Below are 22,163 nucleotides of genomic sequence, written 5' to 3'. Positions count from 1 at the left end.
AGAAGTGCAAAATATTCTGGAATACAGACCAAGATTCACCGAATCACCAGGAAAAAAAAAAGATATCGAGACCATAGAAAATACTACAATACTTACAGTACTTATTTAAAACAAAAACAAAAATTAAAGCCCCACGAATCAGCAAGATTGCTTGTCAATGAGATCTATGGGCTGACCACAGATGGTGTACATTCATGGTGGTAACAAAAGACATTGCACACTTCAAAAAAAAGAGCAGCAGTTATTTTTTTTTTTTTAAAGCATCATTACAATAAATTAAAAAAAAATTTTTTTTTCAGGTAAACAAAAAGTGGGTCCCATTAGAAATTAAGAGGACATTTTGGATCTACCTGTTTAGATACTAGTCATTCTCACAGCTGCATAAGACCAAGAAGTTAAACTGGTGATAAACATACCTCGTTGGAAACATCCACCACCAAGTTGTCATCACTCTTCTCACCATCACTGTCCTGCATTGACAATTACGAAACATTATCACCTCCCACAGCAAATACATATATATGTATTTTGGTCAGATTTACCCTAGATAAGTCCAGACTAATCCTTTATTTCTTTAAAAAAAAGAGAGAAATGAACTGCACCAAACAGTGCTAAACACTTTACATTGCACTATTTTCTTTATCCTTATAATGATATTATGAGGTTGGTATGATTGTTCTATTTCACAGTTTATGAAATTGAAGCTTATAGCCTACTTAATACTCTTGAGTAAAGGTCTAAAATTGACCTGCTCAGGCTAAATCTCAACTAGAAAGGGGCGTGATTTGGTCTGTCAATGTTTTAGAAAACTAAGTCAGCCACAGTTTTGCGATTGGGAAGTTCCACAGAAAAATCCAAATTTTCAGTGTCTCTAGAAAAATCCTCCAGTTAGGCCACGCTGGAGGCCCGGAATCCTGGCTGGAACACCAGAGGAAGTCAGGAGGGGACCTCTTGCCTCCCCATCATTCCCGCCCAGCTGGCTTCTTCATCTGTGTGATCTGTTTGGCCACTGAAGTGAAATGAGCCTCAAACTAAGTTATGGACATTCTGGATATCTCCGAGAGTTATATTCCCCAGTACATGTGTACATCCATACATTTCAACAGATATTCTAGGATTTTACATTTTTCCCTAACATTTCTAGCTGACCACAGAAAATTAAACCATCTTGAAACATATGTGGAGAAGCAAATATATCCATAAAAATATTCAACCGGAACATCTAATTCCTTTATTAGTTGCTAGATAATGCTCTCCGTTCTTTCTCCCTCTCTCAAGCACACAAGAGCACCCACTCACACCCACATTAGGCTTTACCTAGCCAATGGAGACACGGTTACAAATACAGTAATTTTTTTCTCCTAACGGACTTTGCTAACCTGTGTTCTAGTTTAGGTTGGCAATAGTCAAAGGGAAAAAAGGCTGCATGGTAAAAAGCAAGGTGAACTTACGTAACGAGCTGCAATTTCCTTTTCTTCAGTTTTCTGCTTTTTGCTATCAGAGGAATAGTCTGTTGAGTTTCTGTGCTTCTCGGCGCCTCGGAAACTGGCTGACGGGGATACCGAAGAGCTCTGAAATAGAAGAGGAAGCTTGGTTGAGAAATGACTGTCTACTTAACACCATGGCTTTTTAAAACCACTTGAGATTTTATTTTCTTTTTGTTCTTTAGTACCCATTTGCTAAGCTTTTAAGAGAGGACAGATGGGAAGAGGCGAAACAAAGGAGAGAACAAGAGTATATCTGGAAATATAAGGAGAAAAAGAAAAACGGGGGAAAGGGATCGGAAAATCGGGGGAGGGGAGTGAGAAAGAGGAAGTAGAGACATGGAACAGAAATGTAGCGAAATAAGCAGGGAGGCAGAGAATAGTTTAAACCCAAAAGGGCAAAACCAGGTTTGCTGCGGGAGGAAAAAAAAAAAAAATCAGTTGCTCTTGAGTAGGTTCCAACTCATGGTGACCCCACATGTGTGAGAGTAGAGCTGTGCTCCACAGGGTTTTCAATGGCTGGTTTTTCAGAAGTAGATCACCAGGCCTTTCTTCCAAGGCACCTCTGGGCAGACTCAAATCTCCAACGACCTTTCGGTTAGCAGCTGCCCTGTTAACCCCTTGCATCACCCAGGGACTCCTTTGGCTTAAAAGGTCTGTTTATATTATACTGTTGAAGTATCTTTAGAAAGTTGGGAAAAAGCAGATACAAGTATAAGAAATATTTTTTTTTTTAATAAAGGGGAAGGAAAAAGGAGGCTTTTATAAAAAAAAAAAAAAAAAATTGCTGGCTAATGGGAAGCCAGTATTTCAAGCCTCTGTAGGCGAGCCTCTATAGACTATGAAAAAAATTAGCCTTAAAAAGGCCTGAGTAGCAAAGTTCTTCAGCAGGGCACCAGAGCAGGGCTCGCCTGTGCTGAAATACCCCAGTCAGGCATTAGGAAGGTTTGCTCTTGAAGGTTAGTGGACAGAGGACTTAGAGATAAGCTGTCTAGGAAACAACGTCCAGGGAGAACAAAGAATCACCCCCACTCCCAAATAGATAGAACTAAACGGTATGAACGTTTCCTTGCCTTCCATCTAATCAATCAATCCAGAAAACTGTTCAGGAAAGCTTTTACTCAATTAGAACTTTATTCATCTCATAAAATTATCTCCTTCTGCTTTTTTTCCCCCTTTATCTTAGTCTGTTGGTAATAATTAATATTTATGAAGACACACATTTACAAGGTCCTGTTAATTAACTACGGGAAGCAGTGTGACATCCAAAACGTCTGGTTCTGTATTGTATTTCCACTGAACCATAACACCATATTCTCTTTTGTGGCTCAAATTTCAAAATCTGATGTTAGACAAAAATCAACAGACTTTTTCCATGCCTGGGTCAGTAAAGCTACCAAGAGATCACCCCCTAGTGGTCAGCTGTGGTGATGACAACTTCACCACCTCCAAAGGTGGGGGTGCTGGGTGAAGGCTGGGTGAGGGAAGAAGACGAGAAAGATCAATGAGTGGGGCTGGATATCCCTAAATCCTTTCCTCCTGGGCCAGCCCCTCTCTCAAGGTTCTATATGAATACTCTATAAAAAAAAAAAAAAAGTATGTACTAAACCCTGTTAACTATCCGACTCAATCGCTCAACCTCAAGCTTGGTGGCAAAAAAGATTTAACAGGCTTTTCATTCAGTAAGGTCAAAGATGAAAACAAAATTATTAAGAAGCCAAGAAAAGTTTAAAAGTGGACTACTTCTTGACTTCTTAAGTTCCAATCTTCATTCCTAAACCACATACCCACATCTAACCTTTTTTCCCCCCCAAAATTTGAGAGAGTAGTAGACAATGGTTTAATGCTTCGGCTTCACACCCTAACTCAATGCAACCAGGTTTCTCTGGCTATCACTCCACTGGAAGCATGCATGCGAACATCCTGTGTGAGCTACTAATGACCAGATTTAAGGCTAGAACCCCGTATCTCATTCACCCCCATAACTCATTCTATCCCCCATAGCCCCAGGACTCCTACTTCCTAAAGAGAGATCTGACCACTTCTCATCCCTCCTTAAAAAGCACAGCTTGCCGCAGTCCGTAAGAATAAAGACCAACATCTGAGTATGGCTGTTTAAAAATGCCCTCATTCGGTGCCCCAATCCAGAGCCTGGACCTTGTTTCCTGTATCAGCGCTAGGAGCTTCTTGTTCCCCAATACTCCCTGTGTTTTCCTTGCATCTGCAGCCTTTCTGCCTGGCTTCTGGAGAATGCTCCTTCCTCAGTATCTTTCAAAATCCTCCTCACTCTTGAAGAATCAGCTCCAACATCACCTTTCCAAGCTCCTTCAGACGCTGTCAGGCACAATTAATCCCTCACTCCTCTTTGTTCCCTTAACATTCTGTTCACTTAAAGAGTAGAGAGCACTCACCATATATCTACAGCTATTTGTTTACAAGGCCACGTCCCACTTCAGGCTGTGGGTTCCTTGGGGGCGGGGCACCCAGCACAGTGAGCAGCTGAGAAATGCCCAGAAATGTGAAACTCAAATGACCGTGACCCTCCCCTCTGCACTCCTGAATCTTAAAACAAAGTTCATGTGATACATTGTCTTTCAGAGGGCCATGAGGCTGAACAATTCTACAGGAAACCATTTACTAGAGTAAGATGTGAGCAGGGAGCTCACTGAGATTGTGTTATATGGTAGCTCTATCCCTTCACCTGTACACCTTTACCCACCTCAAGATGGCTTTATCTCACTAATTCGATATTTTACAAGAAAAAATGAGTATGTATGTATATGATTAAAACGATTTGACAGTTACTTGATTCTGATACACTCTGTGGAAAGTTATTTCCATTCTGTCCCAAAGGAAAAACTCATTTTTAAACAATGATGAAATATTTTCATAAAAATTAACACTAAAAGGAAAAAAAAAAAAAACCCCATAAAACCAAACCTGTTGCTCTCAAGTCAATTCCAACTCATAGCAACCCTATAGGACAGAAGAGAACTGCCCAGTAGGGTTTCCAAGGAGCGGCTGGTGTATTTGAACTGCCGACCTTTTGGTTAGTAACCGAGCTCTTTACCACCACGCCACCAGGGCTCCTAACACTAAATGGTGACACTTAAAATGTGTCTGCTTATTTATTGGAACACAAGCACAATCAAATAGCTTTACTTTTCTTCAGCTGGCTACTTCTCGTTCCGTGGACGGCCTTTTATTTTTGAATTTCATTGTACAACAGTTACATGGTGGAGTTTCTGGGTAGAATGATAAAGTAGTTAATCATCACTACCATTTACAGGTTAAGCTGTACAATGGGAACCAGGGCAATCAGCAAGGTTCTAATAACATAATTGGTCTAGAATCAAATCGGACCTGGCCTGGATTCTCATCCTGAATCTTAGAAATCCACCATTCCCACCACCAAAAGGCCACTTGGATCTTTGCTGGACATGTGATAAAATAGGAGGAATTAAATACTGATCAAGACAAAGTCATGCTTTTACCAGAAAAGCTTATTTTTATGTCTCTACTACTATTTTAAATGCTCGGCGGGGTTAGATATTTCGCTAGCTTACGACGTAAGAAACTTTATAGAGCTGGATTGTGATCCTGTATAAATCTACAAATTTAGAAACATTAAATATACGCCTTTTCTCATTACAGTCTGATCATGTAAATACATCAGCAAATTTGTTATGAACTCAGAGTCACAATCAAAAGCAACGGCCCAGAGAAGGCAAAATACCCTAAATGTTTAGTAAAAAGCTCTGTTTTTCTGGTAACATATGCATCTTTTAAAAGTAAACATTTATATTGGAATATTAAAAAAGGGGGTAGATGCACGTGTTTAATGAAAGAAGGGCAGGAATAAATAAGGATAAACCAAATAAAATAAAAAGTTATAAGTCTTATTTTATGGAATATTCCAATTGCTTTGGTAGCAAAAGATAAGTTTTAGATACAGCTATCCCTAGCATTACAAATCATGTTCTCATCTAAAACTAAGAAAATTCTAAATCCTAGTTTGAAATTCAACTTAAGACTATACTAAGGCTATTGGCCAGGTCAGCTGGAAAACTGACACCTCCCACAACTTGCAAACAAACCCAAAGCCTTGCCCCCCTTCATCTGTAACTCCTCTGCCCACCTCAAGATCAAAGATGGCCAAATATGAGAAAGAGTTCTATAAAATATACCCCCCCAAAGGAAGGTAGTGTTGCTATAATTAGCTAATTTTAATAATAGGTTGCACAGATCTTAATAGCTGGCAGTAGCATTCTCTCTGGAGTCAGGCTGCCTAGGTTTGAATCCAGAGTCTTCGACTTAATAGCTGTGTAGCCTTAGGGACATCGCTTAGCCTCTCTAAGCCTCAGCTGCTCTTTGTAGTCAGGGATAACAACCACCCCCATTCCCCCCTACAGGGCTGCTCTGCAGACTAACTGAAATAATCATCTACCTGAAATAAAAAAAGTACAAGGCACAATTCCAGGCTACTGAGCACCTGAGTACAAGAGCAATTAGCTACTACACTATTGCGACTGTAGCCGGTTCTCCAGGTGATTCTAGTTACTACAGAGAGACTGGCGTGGCGAGCTGGTGTGGCTCTTCTATTTTAAGGCTCAGGAAAGGATGATTCTAGGTATTTGTGTAGCACTTCCTCTCAGCATAGATATTTGGACGGTCCATAATGACAAGGGTTCAGTATGCTATTAACCAAAACACATCTCCTTTCAACAATCACAATAAGGCTTGGGGTCAACACTGCACTGAGGCAGGACTATAAATACCACCTCCATAGTGGACTTTCTAATTTCATTTCAAAAGCACCTCAAAAGCTAATTCTGTTTTCATCCATAGAGGTGCAGTGCTCAGCTGTCCCTGTCCATTTCATAAGATTCCAACCAGAAAGAATATGGTCAGGTAGAGTGGCCAGCCATGATCAAGGACCCTGAAACTCATCTGACATGGCTTGTTTACTCACCAGCTACAGCCTTCAAAAACCCATCTACCTAATACCAAAGGGCAAATCTGTTTTCAAAAAGATAAAGAGGATGATGCCGGGGCAGAGGGCACCATAAAAACCTGGTCAGGGTGACTCCGTCCTAGTTTGCCCCCGTGTCACAACTGTTGTCAAGTATAGTGATCAACAGTGTCCCCTTTTACTCTCAAAGCAGCCCAGATTAGATGATAGATTGTCACTCTAACTGCAGTTCACTCAGTACAGGAACTCCCAAAGGACAGTCTAGGTCACTGCTAGTTAGCATCAGAGACAATTCAGGGTGAGTTTGTTTACCGCAGCAGGGGCAGGGGAGGAAGGGGCAGAGGGAGAGAGGCTGACTGAAGAAGAGCCCTGTGGACTCCTTATTAACACTATAGCTAAAATCCTCAATCATAATTTACTCTAACCCCCCAAAAAACAAATCCATTGCTGTCGAGTCCATTTTGACTCACAACGACCTTATGGGACAGAGAACTGCCCCTTAGGGTTTCCAAGGCTAGGAATCTTTACAGAAGCAGACTGCCACACCTTTCTCCCACAGAACGGCTGGCAGGTTTGAACCACGGACCTTTCGGTTAGCAGCTGAGCACTTAGCCACTGCGCCACCAGAGCTCCTTTATAGTTTCCTCTATATAACCAGAAGACTAATCTCTGGAACAGAAACAAATCCTGGCAACTTTCTTGAATTCAGAAAGGCCAAGGAATTGCTGGAGAGCAAGGGGCTCCATCCATGCCTCCTGTTGTACAGAACCAACCTTCAGAAGAATGAGCCCTACTTAATCAACTACCCAAAGAGTTGATTTTGTTCACTAGTCCTCAAAGCACTTCACATTCTAGAAACACTTGCAACAGGTTTTGAAGTAAAAGTCATACTCTGAATAAGCCTACACATACCAAACTGAGCACCGTATTTACTGTATAGTATTACACAAAATGTTTACATTCACATTCACAGAGCTCTTTATAACTGATACACCACTCTAGCATATATTATCTCATTTATAAGGCAACAACCAAGACAGATGAAGAAAATAACCCTCAATGGTGAAAAACTAAATATAAAAACCTTTAAAATGAAAATTATTTGGTCTACATGCAGAAGTCTTCCGTACTGACTCTCATAACACATTCAAATTTATGTAAATTAACTCAAAATTTACAGCATCGTGGTTAAAAAAAAAAAAAAAACCTGGATATGGTAGCGCTCTGAGCCAGTCACTGGTGTCAGTTTACTGCTCATTACTGCGAGTCTTTTTTTTTTTTCCCTTAATAACCTGCCTGATTAAGGAAGTCATTAAAACCACAATCTGTACATCACCCTCACAGAACGTGCTTTTTTCAAATTAACATAAATCAAAATTCACCTTCAAAAATGACAGGGACTTTCTGAAGACCTGCCCTTGTTAAAACCGGATTTAATATAATCTCCGTGTAAAGTAATGAGTCTATTCTTGAGAAATATATCACCTTGTATAACATTTCATGAATTTGTTCTTTAAAATGTTAAGTACTGCGGTCTTTGTTTTCCTGCTTCTCTCCTGGTAAGAGAAACTTGGGTGGAGATCAATGTCTTTTGTAGATAATCAAAATACTATCAGACTGGAGGAACAGCAGTCCGGGGAATGATTACCAAGAGTGACAGTGGCCACAGTGGTCATGCTACAAGTATCAGAGTCAGACAGCCATGGGTTCAAGATGAGGCTATACCACTTGCTGTGTGACCTTGGACAAGTTAATGAACCTCTCTATGCTTCCATTTCCCATGTGGGTAAAATGAAAAGAATAATGATACATACTTATGAGGCTGCTGTGAGGATAGTACCCTAGCATCTAACAAGTCCTCATGAACAGCAATTCCTCTTTGGCCAATGTGGAAACTACTGTACAATCTCAGTCCACTTAGGTACTCGTTCAGCAAGTATTTACTGAGTACCCACCAAGTATGGAACTACAAACATGAATTAAATATACATTTTGCCCTCTCGTAGCTCAGGCAGCTGGCCGGTAGTTCCTAGTAGTCAAACTATTTAGAATACAAGAGCCCTCCATTTTTTTCTCTTGTGCAGTGGAAAACTACAGCACTTCCATTTTCAGTCATTCATGTTTTGCATCGCCTCAGCACTATGTATTACTCGGTCAGGGTAAAATGCCCTAATAATTTATAAGGTATCAATAAAATTGATTTTAAATTAGGACATTATCTTAATGTCCCCTTGGGGTTTCTGGACTGTTATTTCCTCTTCCTGGAATAAAGCCGTTGGCTCCAACCCAGAAATTTCATTAAATACAGTTACTTTAGCTGAAGCGCTGAGCTGCTGGAACATGGTATTGATGCTCTGACGCCAAGGATATAGGTTTGATTCTTGCGTGGGCAGCTTGGCTTCCCTCTCTTGACAGCTACTGTCTGTGTGTAATCCAAACTGTGGGTCACACAAAGAAGCCACTGGGGGCATGAGAGGGGACAAGCACACCCCATCCACCATTGATGGACTGAAGAACCCAAAGCATGAGCTGAATTAATCAAGTAGTATCATTCCTGATTATTAGAGATGGAATTGTATTAAGTCTATCAGAAACTGTAATAAAATGGCCAAGTGCACTAACTTCATATTCCATAGAAGTCACTTACATCTTTAAAACTATCTTGTTGCCCCAAAGCTGTTTCATATGCTTCAATCCAATGGACCGCCTCAAAGTCTGGAAAGCCTAATGTTCCTACGTACATTTGTCCCCTGGCAAGAATCTCCTTCCCTCATAGTACAGATTCTATAAATCCTGTATGCAGACGCGATGTAAACTATAGTCCTATGCACCTGCGACCTTCTTTAGGAACTGTTTTGTCAGTATTCCACTGTCATCAAGTCGATTCCAACTCATAATGACCCTACAGGACAGAGGAGAACTGCCCCTTAGGGTGTCCAAGGCTGTAAATCTTTATGGAAGCAGATTGCCACATCTTTTTCCCACATAGCAGGTGGCAGGTTCAAATCGCTGACCTTCTGGTTGGCAGTTGAGTGCTTTAACCACTGTGCCACCAGGGTTCCTTTTTAAGTACAACCGAACCCATTGCACAGAGTCAATTCTGACTCACAGCAACCATACAGGACAGAGTAGAACTGTCCAATCAGATTTCCAAGGAGCGCCTTGGTGGATTCAAACTGCTGACCTTTTGGTCGGCGCTGTAGCACTTAACCACTGTGCTACCAGGGCTTCCTTTTTCAGTATAAAATACCTATAAAACATATTCTAAATCATTCATTCACCCACTGACTTATCACCACTGTTACTGAGGCTTGCTGGCAAATCTGATGTGGCATATGGGTCTGATGGCCATAAAAACAAAGTGGGTAGGAAGGGGACTGGTAAAAATTTCCTTCTTGAATTTTCGAGGAAGATGAACTGCCTTTTTTTTATCCATGTACTATGCTCTATTCCTGAATCACAATATCAACACACTTCTAACAACTGCTTTGCAAGAAGCTAAAGTAAGGTAGCAGCTCAGAGAAAGTAAGTGAATCAACTTTAAGACCTGGCAAGTTATATCTTAATGGACCAGAATCCTCATTTTACCATCAAAATTTATTGGAAAAGAATGTCTTTTCATGTTGCTATTTCTTTCTAGTAAACTGTTTTAATCTAAGGCTAAACATTTTTTTCTTCCAAAGAGCGTTAACTCCACAGCACCTCATATATATTTTTATGTATTATGTATGCAAATATACTCTATACAATAAAAAAAATATCTGAGGGTAATTCAGCAGGAACACAGAAGAAAACGATGGGGTATCAGTTTGAAGGGAGGCTGCTTAACCAGCTTTAGGGTTGCTAGTCAGAAACTTCAGGTCTTCTTCATACCACCACAACTTGGCTAAACAGTCCTGTGATCACCTAGCCAATTTGGTATTAAAGTCATTCGTTAAAATATTAAAGGGAGCTGTGATCTAGACACAAGCCTTGACAGAAAATATGATGTGAGCAATATATACATATATATTAAAATTTTCTAGTAGCCATATTTAAAAAATAAAAAAAGGTAAAATTAATATAAATAATATATTTATTTAAGCCAATGTATCCAAAAATATCATGGCAATATGTCATTGATATAAACATTATTGAGACATTTTACATTGTTTTACAGCACTAAGTCTTCAAAATCTGGTGTGCATTTTACACTTAAAATTTGGACTGGCCACACATTTCCAGTGCTCAATAACCACAAGTGGCTAGTGGCTACCATATTGAATGACATAGTTCTAGAAGCTCTTCAAGTCACAATAGAAATCAACATCCATTAATACAAGCATCTAGCACTTTATTCTTCAGTTTCATCTGAAAGTTTCTCTTGCTCAGAGTGCTGGACCCCTCAGGGTTTTCAAACACCTCCTCCCCAGGGCTTTCAAAAGTACCTCCTCTATGATGCTATCCAAGGAGTTCCCTCCTGTAAATCTTTTATCACAGTCCCTTGTTGATTTCCTTTCCAGGATTTGTATCACAGTCATTATTTTGATTATTGGTCTGTCTTCCCCATCTGACTATAAAGTCCCACAAAGGCAGCGACCATGCCTGTTTTGATCACCACAAAACCTGGTGCTTGATATGGTGCCTGTCACGTCACAGACAATTAATAGCTGCTGAACAAATAACTGAGTACAAAACTTGAGTCACTCATGCATATTTCTTACATGTTCCCAGATCACTTTCATTATGTTGAGACTGGAGATTACGCATTCCTCAAGGGCATGTACTACTGTGCCCTGTTGCTTTGTATCTGTGGCACTTGCCATAATGGCTGTTACAGTTGTGTGTGTGTGTGTGCTGTGTGCAGTATACACAGGTGCAAGCCAGCACACCAGGGGTGGGGGCAGCCTTCATAAGTGTTCATTTTGAAAGGGATATGGTGACAGGACAATTTTCAAGACTATGATGAAAGATATTAAGAGGAAGCAGAACAAAAAATACAACCGAAACAAAGGTTGGAATGTGTGCCAGGTAGAGCAGAGGGTCAAAGGTGTTGCCTTTCACTGTCTGCTGCCCAGCCCCCCTCTCCCCCTCCTCCCCGGCCAAGCAAAGGCACAGGCCACCTCCCCTGGGTCAGCACCAGGCCTGACCTTGGGGTGTGCACGCAAGGAAAGTTTGTTGTTTAATAAATGTACCAAAGGCCACCAATTTTTCTTTTTCATTCTAAAAGAGAGAAATCTTCACATAAGGGAGATATTTTTCAAATGGTTATCCCTCTTCCTGGTGTCTCTCCACACAGTCATCAGCTGTCTATGGCCAGGGAGAGACAAATCTTACTGAAGTCTGACCACCGGAAAGGCAGAATTTAAATGAATCCCGCCTGACAGACCCACCACCTGACAGACCCACCATGTGAAGAACTAGCATCAGCAGTTTTTCTGTGGCCACTCACAAAGGGAATAGCGGCCCCTAGGTCTCCCCAAAATGTTCATCCCCCAAGGAGGTATGTGGTTAAAGGAAAGTAATCTCCAGTACTCCCATCTTTTTTCCTGGCTAGTAAGTCAACACACAGGTGATTAAAAAAAAAAAAGGCCAAATACAAGGGAGGCAGATTCAATACTTGAAAGAGCATGTGTGCAAGCACATGGTACCTTTACACTGGTTGCTTTTTAAGTCAAAGACAGCAATCTTGAGTTTTATGTAAATTTTTAGTATGTAGAACAACATAAAGCATTGTCAGCTGAGTGAAGGGATTCCAGTATACAGAGGACCAAATACAAATGAGATGCCGATATTGAGATCTACAATTTCAAATTGTTCTTAAGAAATGATCCCAAGCAGAAGCCTTCCTATAACAACTAGATCTAAAAGTGCAAGGGTTTGATGAAATATATAAAACACTGGAAGAACAGGCTGATTCACCAAGTATGCCCCAAGATTACTCTGGTCTAACCGGAAACAAGGACAGTAGTGGTTCAGTGGTGGAATTCTCGCCTTCCACGTGGGAGACCCGAACTTGATTCCTGGCCTACGCTTCCAAGCGCAGCTACCATTTCCTCTGTCAGTGTACCTTTGCGAGCCACTATGATGCGTAAGACGATTCAGCAGAGCTTCCAAACTAAGGCAGACTTGGAAGAAAGGCCTGGAGATCACTTCCAAAAATCAGCTGATAAAAGCCCTAGGGATCACAGTGGTCCAATCCTTTGTACATGGGGTTGTCCTGAGTCAGGGATCAACTACCAGGAGACATCACTCCATTAACCAGTGCTAAAATGTTGAAAGGGGAGTAACACTGTGGTCTAATCTCTCGCCCTCAAAACGATTATAGGTCACAGAACTAAACTATAAAGAAACTATGGAAAATAGAATCCTGCTCTACTTGCCATCCAAAACAATGCGAGTCCCAGACTGTTGCTCCAGCTTCTTTGACCTCTCCTCTCTCTCCCTTTCCTCCTTCCATTTTCTTCTCTCTCCTCCCTTTTCCATATCCCCTTCCCGCCCCGCCCTGCCAGCAATACTTCTGTCAATACTTAGTCTTGCTGGTGGCACTATGGGCTAAAGAGGTTCTTGACCCTTATTCTAACATGTCCTTTTAGGTTAATTACTTCTGTATACTCGGTGTGCCCAGTGACATTTAATCACTACAGCACTCCTCGGGTAAACAGCTGAATGGAGCCAACTGCAATTTGGCATCGAGCTAAATGGTGCGGTAATAGCAGCATGCTGAAAATGGACTGGAAGAAAATACTCTCACTCACCACGCTGAGAAATGAGGTGAATACCACTCGATCTATCACTATTTTATTAAAAAGGAAGAACATTCCATCTGTACGATGTTTTTGCTCTTTAATACTAAATACGACTCAAAGGATATCCTGCACTTTGTAATGCAAGGACAGTTCCTGCCACTGAGTAAATATTCTGTGTTTGCTGAATGAATGAATATAAAAATTAACTCAACGAAGAGGTATGACTTTCATGGTCTAGGCCTCATACCTCTGTCTGTCTGTCTCTCTTCACACACACACATCCTATCACAGGATAGTCCTGTGCTAACACAGCTGAGAGTCTACTGTCTTGTAAGTCTTCTGACATGTAAGCATTCAGGGCACAGTAAATCCAGATGCAGGAGATCTTACAACCTAGTGTATGCACGAAAGCTTCTAGAAGCACGGGATTAATCTAAATGTCACATAGCAGACCTTTGAACCGTTGGCAAAGTCTGCTAAAACAGACACCCGGTGACTTCCCTTTACTGGGAATGGAGAATGAGTCAGGTTATTAGCGGCCTTTACTCACTGGGGGTGGTGGAGCGGAACAGAAAAAAAAAAAAAAGTGGGTGATTCTGCAAGTGTTTTCAGTACCAGCTGGTAGAAAAATGAAGCCTTACTCCTTTATGGGAAGAATAACAAAGACTTTGGTAGAGTCATGGGTTCTGATGCCAGCAGAATCCTACAGCTTTATGGGAATGACTACTGCGTGTCAGCAATATGCTAGACACACTGGTGACACAGAGATGAACAAGGCACCAGTTCTACAGTCCTATGGAGTCTACAGAGGGAAGGAGATGAAATGCAATGAACCTGAGCTATAGGGTGCAGGTGCTCCACTTTCAAATCTCAGCTTTATCATTTTACTAGCCGTGTGAATCCCAGCAAGTGAACCTTGCTAGGCCTCAATTTTCAAAGCTGTGAAGTGGAGCTAAGGATATCTGCCCTTACAGCACTGTCCTGGAGATTAAACGTGATAACTATGTGAAATGGCTGGCATACTGTCTACCCTTTCATACAATTTCAGGCATCTGCCCTAAAAGCCAATGGCCAAGCGTTTACAGCAACCCAACTCAAGGACTTGAGAGCTGCTATGAACATCTCCTCCTCTCAGCCCTTCTGGAAAGGGGGTAAAGGGCACCTCCTCCAGCTTCTGATTCTGGAGCAAAGCCACCCACTTTTCCAGATCAAACACTTCAAACATGTCCTCAAGTCTGGGCATCTACCTACCTCTTGGCTCAGTATGCTCTTTCGTAGTTCTGTTCTTTCTCCACATGTCATGTAAAGTGTGCCTTCTAGGACGACCGTGAGTTAGGGTGGCAGAAGTGAGGACTAGACTTAGAAACTCAGCTTCACCGGAACTTGATGAATGTTTCTAAAGTGACTGAGGTATTAAGACTAATTAGGGAAGGGGCACACAGCAGTGATCCCTCATTAATAAAGCACCAAAGTTTCATTTCAGTCATTTATTGTGCTGAAACCCAACTATATGCCACCACGCTGTTGGGCCCTAAGGCACCAGGAATACAATAAAAATGGTGGATGAGAACCTCCTAGGTAGAGGACATAAAAATCACGTAAAATTCAGGAAAAGAGTTAAGTGCAAACGGTCATGTGTTATAAAGGCAATAAACAGGATGCTAAGATGGAGAAAAAACTAGCTACAGGGAAGGGCTCTTCAAAGAGATGACATTCAAGCTGACACCTGAAGGACAAGCTGGAGTTAACTAGGAGAACGGCAGGAGAAGAATGTTCCAGACAGAGGGAAAGCACACACACAGGCTTCAAAGAGGGGGAAAGCTTGCGGTGATACTGGAACAGGCAGGAGGGCTGGGCTCTGGCTTGGAGGGAGCAAGGCGAGACAGCATCCGGAGAAAAGGCTGGGAGAAGGGAGGGCCAGACCGCGCAGGGCCCTGTGGGCCTTGGTGAAGTCTGTAAGTGTCACTGGAGGGGCAGACGAGATGTCATGCATGCTTTAAAAGTTGTTGAAGAGATCTTTTAAAAGACCTGTTATGTCAGAGGGGGGGGCAGAACCAGATCAACACTTTGAAAAGCCCTTAAGAACTGGCTACCTCCACTCTTGACAATTAAAAATAAAAACACTAAGTGTATAACAAAATGCTTAAAAAAAAAAAATTCTGCATCAGATCATCCCACTTGAGTCTTTTTCATTGTTGGTGTCCCGGCTTCACTGTCAGTGTGGGTTGAAGTGACCTGTCAGGTAGCAGCTTTGTGGGGGACAGGTGTGAGGGGAAGCAGGATTCCATCAGGAGCTACTGCAGTGGGCCAGGGGGAGATGCTGGAGGCTCAGAAGAAAGAGGTGCTGGAAGAGAGGACGCTGGATTGGACAGCGACGTTAAGAGGTAAGCTAACTTCAAATAAACATATGTGCTTTATATATGTGTGTGTGTGTGTGTGTGTGTGTGTGTTTGTATGTATATAAAATAAGAACTGAATCAAGTCTGCCAACAGAATGATGCCATTCTCATGCATCTGCAATCAGATACAGGCTGTAGGTTGAGAAAGAAAGGGCAAGAGTCTTAGGTGTCCCACAAGAATACTCCAATCCCCAAGTGGCCCATGGAGCTGGCTGCATGATGCACGTCAACAGCATCCTCCAGGTTTATCACAGGAGGGAAAAACAATTGGGAAGGTTTGTAACTACTGCTCTGGTCAACCAGAAGTAAAGTTCCCACAAAGTGGTAGACTAGGTTTTTGAGGAAAACGGTAAAGAATAAATACTGATCGTTACCCAAAGAAACTCAGAAAGAAGGAAAACTAAGACATATTTATGTGATGAATAGAAAACAATTACACAAGCACAAAGAGACACTAGTAAGATACGGTGCTCCCAGGTTTCAGAAGGGGTGGGTTTTATTCAACAAGTTTTCCTACGGGGAGAGGTGGGCCAGAAGTGCTTGGGAAGGAAGACTGGGCACTGCCAGGGCCCATACCTGGACTGTGGCTATTCCAGGCACGTGAGGCGGCTGGATTACGCCTGGGAAGAAACAGAGAGCAAGGCAGAGTAGCAAAGGCCCCAAACGGCATCAGAAGGTCTGGGTCTAGATCACAGACTATGTTCATATAAACCAGCAAGGAGCATGCAAGTCAAGGACCAGGCATGGGTCCCAGCCCTAGCTGCACATCAGAATCCCCTCTGGGGCTTTACAACCGTGGTCTGCATGGGCTGCACCCCTGAGCAATTCAGACTCTTCCCAAAGGGGGCAGGCCTGGGCATGGGCAATTTTCAAAGCTCCCCGGGTGATTCTAACGGTGAGAACCTTGACCTAAGGCATATTCAGGTAATTAACAAGCCCCTGTGATTACTGTCAATTAGAACTAATCAACTAGAACTGCCTACCTATTAGCACAAGGCACCTCCGGCCTCTTCAGAGAGCACAATTAGCTCAGTGGTAGTGACAGCATCCCAGACTTTATCTCCCTGTAGCTGACTGCATCAGAATGAACGTCCTTTAAACTGGTAAGAAATAACGTATCTGGAGCCAGGAGAGAGGAAAAAAAAAAAAATCCCCCAAACCATGTCACAAGAGGAGACTAGACGCTCTTTACACATTTCTGAGTGCCTGAATGTGGCGTTCCCATGTGTGACTCTACAATGCTGACAAAAGTGAGGTATTCTGAGTGCCACAATTAAAACAATAATCTCAATAAAGTGGGCATTATGAGATAATTGGCCATCCTCAGGTATTAAGCAAACTGTGGTAAAAGCCAAGGATACTCGTCACCAAGGTCAATTACGATAATTGCTTATCTGAATTACATAATTGCTATTGTAAATCCTGCTTGAAGTATTAAAAGAAAAAACAATAAAAATTGATATAACACACACCACAGGGAAATGACTTGAGGAGATTTTGTTCTTGTTGCTCAACTCGCAGTCATTTAAGGCTTTTTATAAACAACTCAATCCCTTAAAATATATATATATATATGTATGTATGTATGTACGTATATTTATTTATCCCTCCTCCTTGACTTTGCTGATTAAGTTCATTAAGGAAATACACCTACCAGACATTGAAACAGTGGCTTGGAAGAAAATGTATGGTAGGCAACATACAGGAAAATGGAGTGGCTCTAAGTTAACAATAAAGCTAGAGGGCACAAGAGAAAACAAACAGTCCTGTATGACACAGCTGCATTTTTTCCTATCCGTACATGACAGGGGAAGAAGGAGAAGTCACCCTTGCCTTTTGCGGACAGACAGTATCTCAGTTATGCTGGTTTCTTGCTTGTGGGAAGATACTTTGTCCCTCCCATGCCAATGTCAGCTTGTCTGCATTAGCACTCAGGCTCAAGCAACCAACTGGCCAACCAGAATGCAGAATAGAAAGGCTTTGAAGGCCATAACAGGGAACGCAGAATTTTTGACCCTCCTTCAGCCAACTGCAATGTATCTGGCAATTGAAGAGTCTAAAACTTCTTTTTAAGCTGTGATTAAACACCAAGACTTTGATGTTTTATATGGCATTCTTTCCCACTAATTAACTTCATTAGTGTAGTTAATTAGTGGGAAAGAATACCGTATAAAACATCAAAGCCTCCATGTTTGGTGTCACCATTAGTTCAACTAAACAGCAATAAAGAAATCATTTCTTACAGCATATTTTCTGCATGCTCAGCACTTTCATTTGCAAGTTCAAACTGTATGATAGGAACATTTTTCAAGATATCCAAAGATGCCAGCCACAGTGCAACCCAACTGCACTGACAGCAACGACATACCATTTAGTGTAGTGTAATTCAGTGGCCAAGAACGCCACATAAAGCAAAGAATTGGGACATGTAATTATGGTTATGAGAATGGTTATATATCATTACTGTGAGATGAAGGGTTGAGGGGAACCCAAGGCAAATAGCCCCAACATGAAACATGTAACCTAAAGGCTAATTCTAATTATGCAATAGACAGTGGGTTTAGCTTCAGTCTGAGGGAAAAAATGGGGTGAGGCAAGCTATAAAGTAGAAACTGAAGACAGCAGGATGGTTCAAGCACTATCAGAAGGCCTCGAGTATAGCCTGACCTTTCCTGAGATGCACTGGGCAAAGCTGTCACAAATATTGGAATGTGAAGACCAACGGGGTGGGCCTTCTCAAACTGAAACTCACATCTATCTACAAACAGGCTCCAAGGTACAAGCTTGTAAGAAAGGCCGAATCTCAGCACCGTCCCAGGCCTACTGAAGTCAGAATGTGCATTTTACCCAATACCTGTGCTTTTTTATCCTCATTAAAAGTTTAGGAAGCATTTGTCTACTTTCACCTCCTCACAATTTACATCTAGGAAATCTGAATCCAGAGGCCTGACACTAGAAGACAATGGTCTAACTTTAAGGCCTACTTGTGTTACAAGAGGCACAGGAAGTGAAGCCTGTGTGCCGTGAAAAGACAGCAACCTGCATACACAACAGCAAGGCAGCATCAAGAAAAAGGATACCAAAGGAGTCACGGGAAAGACAAAGGGGCTGGCTTCATCAGGTCTGACGAGTGGGTCCAAATCTTCTTGCCTCACGCCAAGGACTTTATTGAACATGCACGAAGTGAAAACTTACAAATTCAGTAAACACAAAAGATGAAAAACACTTTAAAATGTCAGAAACAAAACAAACAAGAAGGCTCAGAGTAGGTAAAGCTCCTCTGAAGATTCCACTTTGAAAAAAACAAATACAGTTTCCACTATGAGATCCTGAAGGGAGATGGGAACAAGGAAAAATCTTTCTATCTACAACCCCACTGTGTATGGCTGTGGAGAATGTGGACTGCACAACTCCAGGGACACAATAAATGTAAACACAGTTGTACGTGGCCACACTAATCCAAGGAGCCCTGGTGGTGCCATGGTTAAACAAGGCTTGGCTGCTAACTGAAAGGTTGCTAAGAACGAACCTACCCAGCGACTCCACAGAAGAAAGACCTGTCAATCTGCTTCCTTAAAGATTACAGCAGAGAAAACCCTAATGGGCAGTTCTAGGAGGTCACTATGAGTCAGAACGAACCTGATGGCACCCAAGGACTCCAAAACCAACACTAATCCAAGCCCACAGGGGAGTGATTAAGCATGGGTGGGCCTTGCTGTATCACCTAAGTTGGGTCCAAAGGTCAATATGAATTTGAGAGAAAGAAAAAAGGAATTCAGAATGTAGGCTACATAAAACCAAAATGAGTCAGTTTCATCAGAACTGTACGCAGGAGAAAGATATGGTCACCTGCTTCTCTAAAGATTTACAGCCTTGGAAATCCTTTGGGGCAGTTCTGCTCTGTCCTATAAGGGTTGCTATGAGTTGATGGCAATGGGTTTCTTCCTAATGAAACATCAGTTCCATCTGGGCAGACATTCTTTTGCACTGATAGACAAAATTTTAAAAGCATTTAACAGGTTTTGTGACTTAAATGTAGATGTTCCTGGTATTTACCATTGTACAAGTACTACACCAAAGATGAAACAAAACTGACCAATTAACTTGCTGTATTAGTGTTCCAGGGCTGCCATGACAAATTACCACAGACTGTGGTTTAAAACACAAATGTACTCTCTCACAGTTCTAGGGGCTAGAAGTCTGCAATTACGGTGTCAGCTGCATCTGCTGCCTCCAAAAGCTCTAGGGCAGAATTCTTCCTCTCCTCTTCTAGCTTCTGGTGGTTGCAGCAATACGTGACCTTCCTTGGCTTGAGGCAAAGTAGCTCCAACCTCTGTTGCCGTCTTCCCATGCCTTCTTCCCCGCGTTCTCCCGTGTCTTCAAATATCTCTCTCCTTGTAAGGAACACCAATCTTTGGATTTAGGGTCTACCCTAATCCAGTATGAGCCCATTTTAAATTGATCCTATCTGCAAAGAACCTACTTCCAAATAAGGTCACATTCGTACGTACTGAGGATTAGCACTTCAATGTTTATCTTTTTGGGAGACACAATTCAACTCACATAGGAGCCAATATTATAGATGTTTAAATAACGTTTAGAAACTGGTTGGCTCAAAGTCTGGATAATCAGTTATGAATGGCATGTTCTTCCTGGCCACGGGAAATAAAAATCACAAAATATTTTCTCTCTCAGTTTACTTACTTTCCTGTTCCCCCACCCCTGTCAACAGCAACAATGTCACAGAAGTGCCTCAGCAAGTAGTCGTTCTGGGAGAATTCTCACCACACCCATGTGTGGACTCAGTGTCAAGGCAGAGGCACTGGCTTTCCTTAAGCTGGGATCCCTGTACAAAAGTCCTCCTACCTCCTTATTTCTTTAGGATGCTTTCAGAATTTGGAATCTCCACCTTTGAAGTTGGGAATTCAGCCCGTAGCACTTCTCCAAAGGGACAATATTTATAATACAAAATGATGAACTTGGTCCTCCAAAATAAATGCCCTCTGACTCAAGATCTTGAATGCATGAGGGCAGCGGCAGACAGGATGTGACAGACCCATGAAACACTCCTCACGCAATGCAACGTCCCTTGAGACGCAAGGCTAGCGGGCTGAAGATGAACTAAGAATACATCAGCTTTTTCCCGTAAAAACAAGTATTTATGATACGCCTAAGTGAAGTGATTGATCTTCTTAATTACCTAGAAGTCAATTTCTGAAATCTATAAAGTCTCAATCATGAAGCTACTTCTGGCTTGAAAATATTTTGGGAGAAAGTAATAAGCAAATCCAAGACATTTTTAATTCAAGCCAAAGTGGCAAAAAAAAAAAAAAACCAAATCTCTTACATCCTAATATTCTGCCAAGTAGTTAAGTGTAGTAACTGACATTCAGACACAGGACCTTCTGTTCGATTCAAATGAGTTATCTTTAGACATTGTGTGACGACTGTGTTTGTGATTTAAGTACCTCATAATAAAATGTACCCTTCGTTTTGCTTTTTGTTAAGGAAAGACTTGAATAATCCCCCTACAACTGTGTTCTGGCAAACACTCTTAAATTATGTAATTCACCAGGTTCAACTCTGCTGGTACAATCACTTTTAAAGAAGATGGTTATAATACATTATCATTACAGCTATACAATCCAAGTTGAAATTTCCTTGGCTGAATTCCTAACATTTTAATGCTGAAATTGATCTGTTTTAAAAACATCATGTGAAGGGTTTTTAAATACCATACATGCCCAAGCTCTTTATTTTAAATGCTTTAGAAATGAGCTTGCATAAATGGGGGGGGGGAGAATCTGTTCTCTAATCTAGCATTAAGCATATTTTAAAGAACAACAGGCATGTTTCCAAACAAACTACTGCAGTATACAAATTACCCAGCAGGGATGAGGGTAACAATGCTTCTTATGTGGGTTTAGAACCTAGAGAAAACTGACATTTCATCAAAGTTGTCTTGGAAACAATATTCTTTTTATTATTTAAAACATGAGAGGTATATATTTGAGCGTGGGCTATTTCTTGTAAAGCAGTCAGACTGTGAGGCTGCCAAGGTGCTATTACGATGGTAAGGAATGGTAGTGTGTAACCAATGCAATTATGCAAGGTACACATGTGAACAGGGACCACCACAGCTTACACACCAGGCTACCATCCAGTTCCCACTTGGGCAGTCTTCCCTTTACATCTGAGACCGTTGTGCTAGACTGACTGCTATAGTGGCCACAGTTTTTCACGTTCCCCAGTGTCCACACTGGGCAGTGCCCTGGCACACTAATTCTAGACTTGGCCATGTGACTTCCTTTGGTCAATGGTACGATAGCAAACTTGAGGTTGTTCCCTCAGACTCCGCCACTGCCAAAAGGAACAAGTCTTGGTTAACCTGCTGAAGGGATACAAGAGATAGGTGTAGAAGAGCCAGGTCATTCTGAGCTAAAGACATTCTACGTCACCCAGCTGGTAGACACAGGAGCAAATTTAGCCAAAATCAGCCCAGCCCAGACAGAGCTTTCCCGAAGGTAACATGAAGTCTAATCTTTTACACCACTAAGTTTTGGAATGGTTTGTCACACAG

At 41.7% G+C, this 22,163-nt stretch overlaps 1 protein-coding gene across 8 annotated transcripts in view; it reads right to left on the bottom strand.

The window, feature by feature from the left end:
* The window catches only part of LOC126083414 (transducin-like enhancer protein 4), a 164,564-nt gene that overhangs the window by 21,405 nt on the left and 120,996 nt on the right, over nucleotides 1–22,163 (bottom strand). For all 8 annotated transcript variants that reach the window (XM_049897172.1, XM_049897173.1, XM_049897176.1 and 5 more), the window contains 2 exons: nucleotides 1,452–1,571; nucleotides 417–470 (listed from right to left, as the gene is read on the bottom strand). In XM_049897172.1, coding sequence (XP_049753129.1) covers nucleotides 417–470; nucleotides 1,452–1,571 — 174 coding nt within the window. The remainder of the gene's footprint in view (nucleotides 1–416; nucleotides 471–1,451; nucleotides 1,572–22,163) is intronic.

The sequence above is a fragment of the Elephas maximus genome, chromosome 9 (assembly GCF_024166365.1).
Source record: "Elephas maximus indicus isolate mEleMax1 chromosome 9, mEleMax1 primary haplotype, whole genome shotgun sequence".
NCBI classification, from domain to species: domain Eukaryota; kingdom Metazoa; phylum Chordata; class Mammalia; order Proboscidea; family Elephantidae; genus Elephas; species Elephas maximus.
This window is presented reverse-complemented; position numbering and strand designations above follow the sequence as displayed.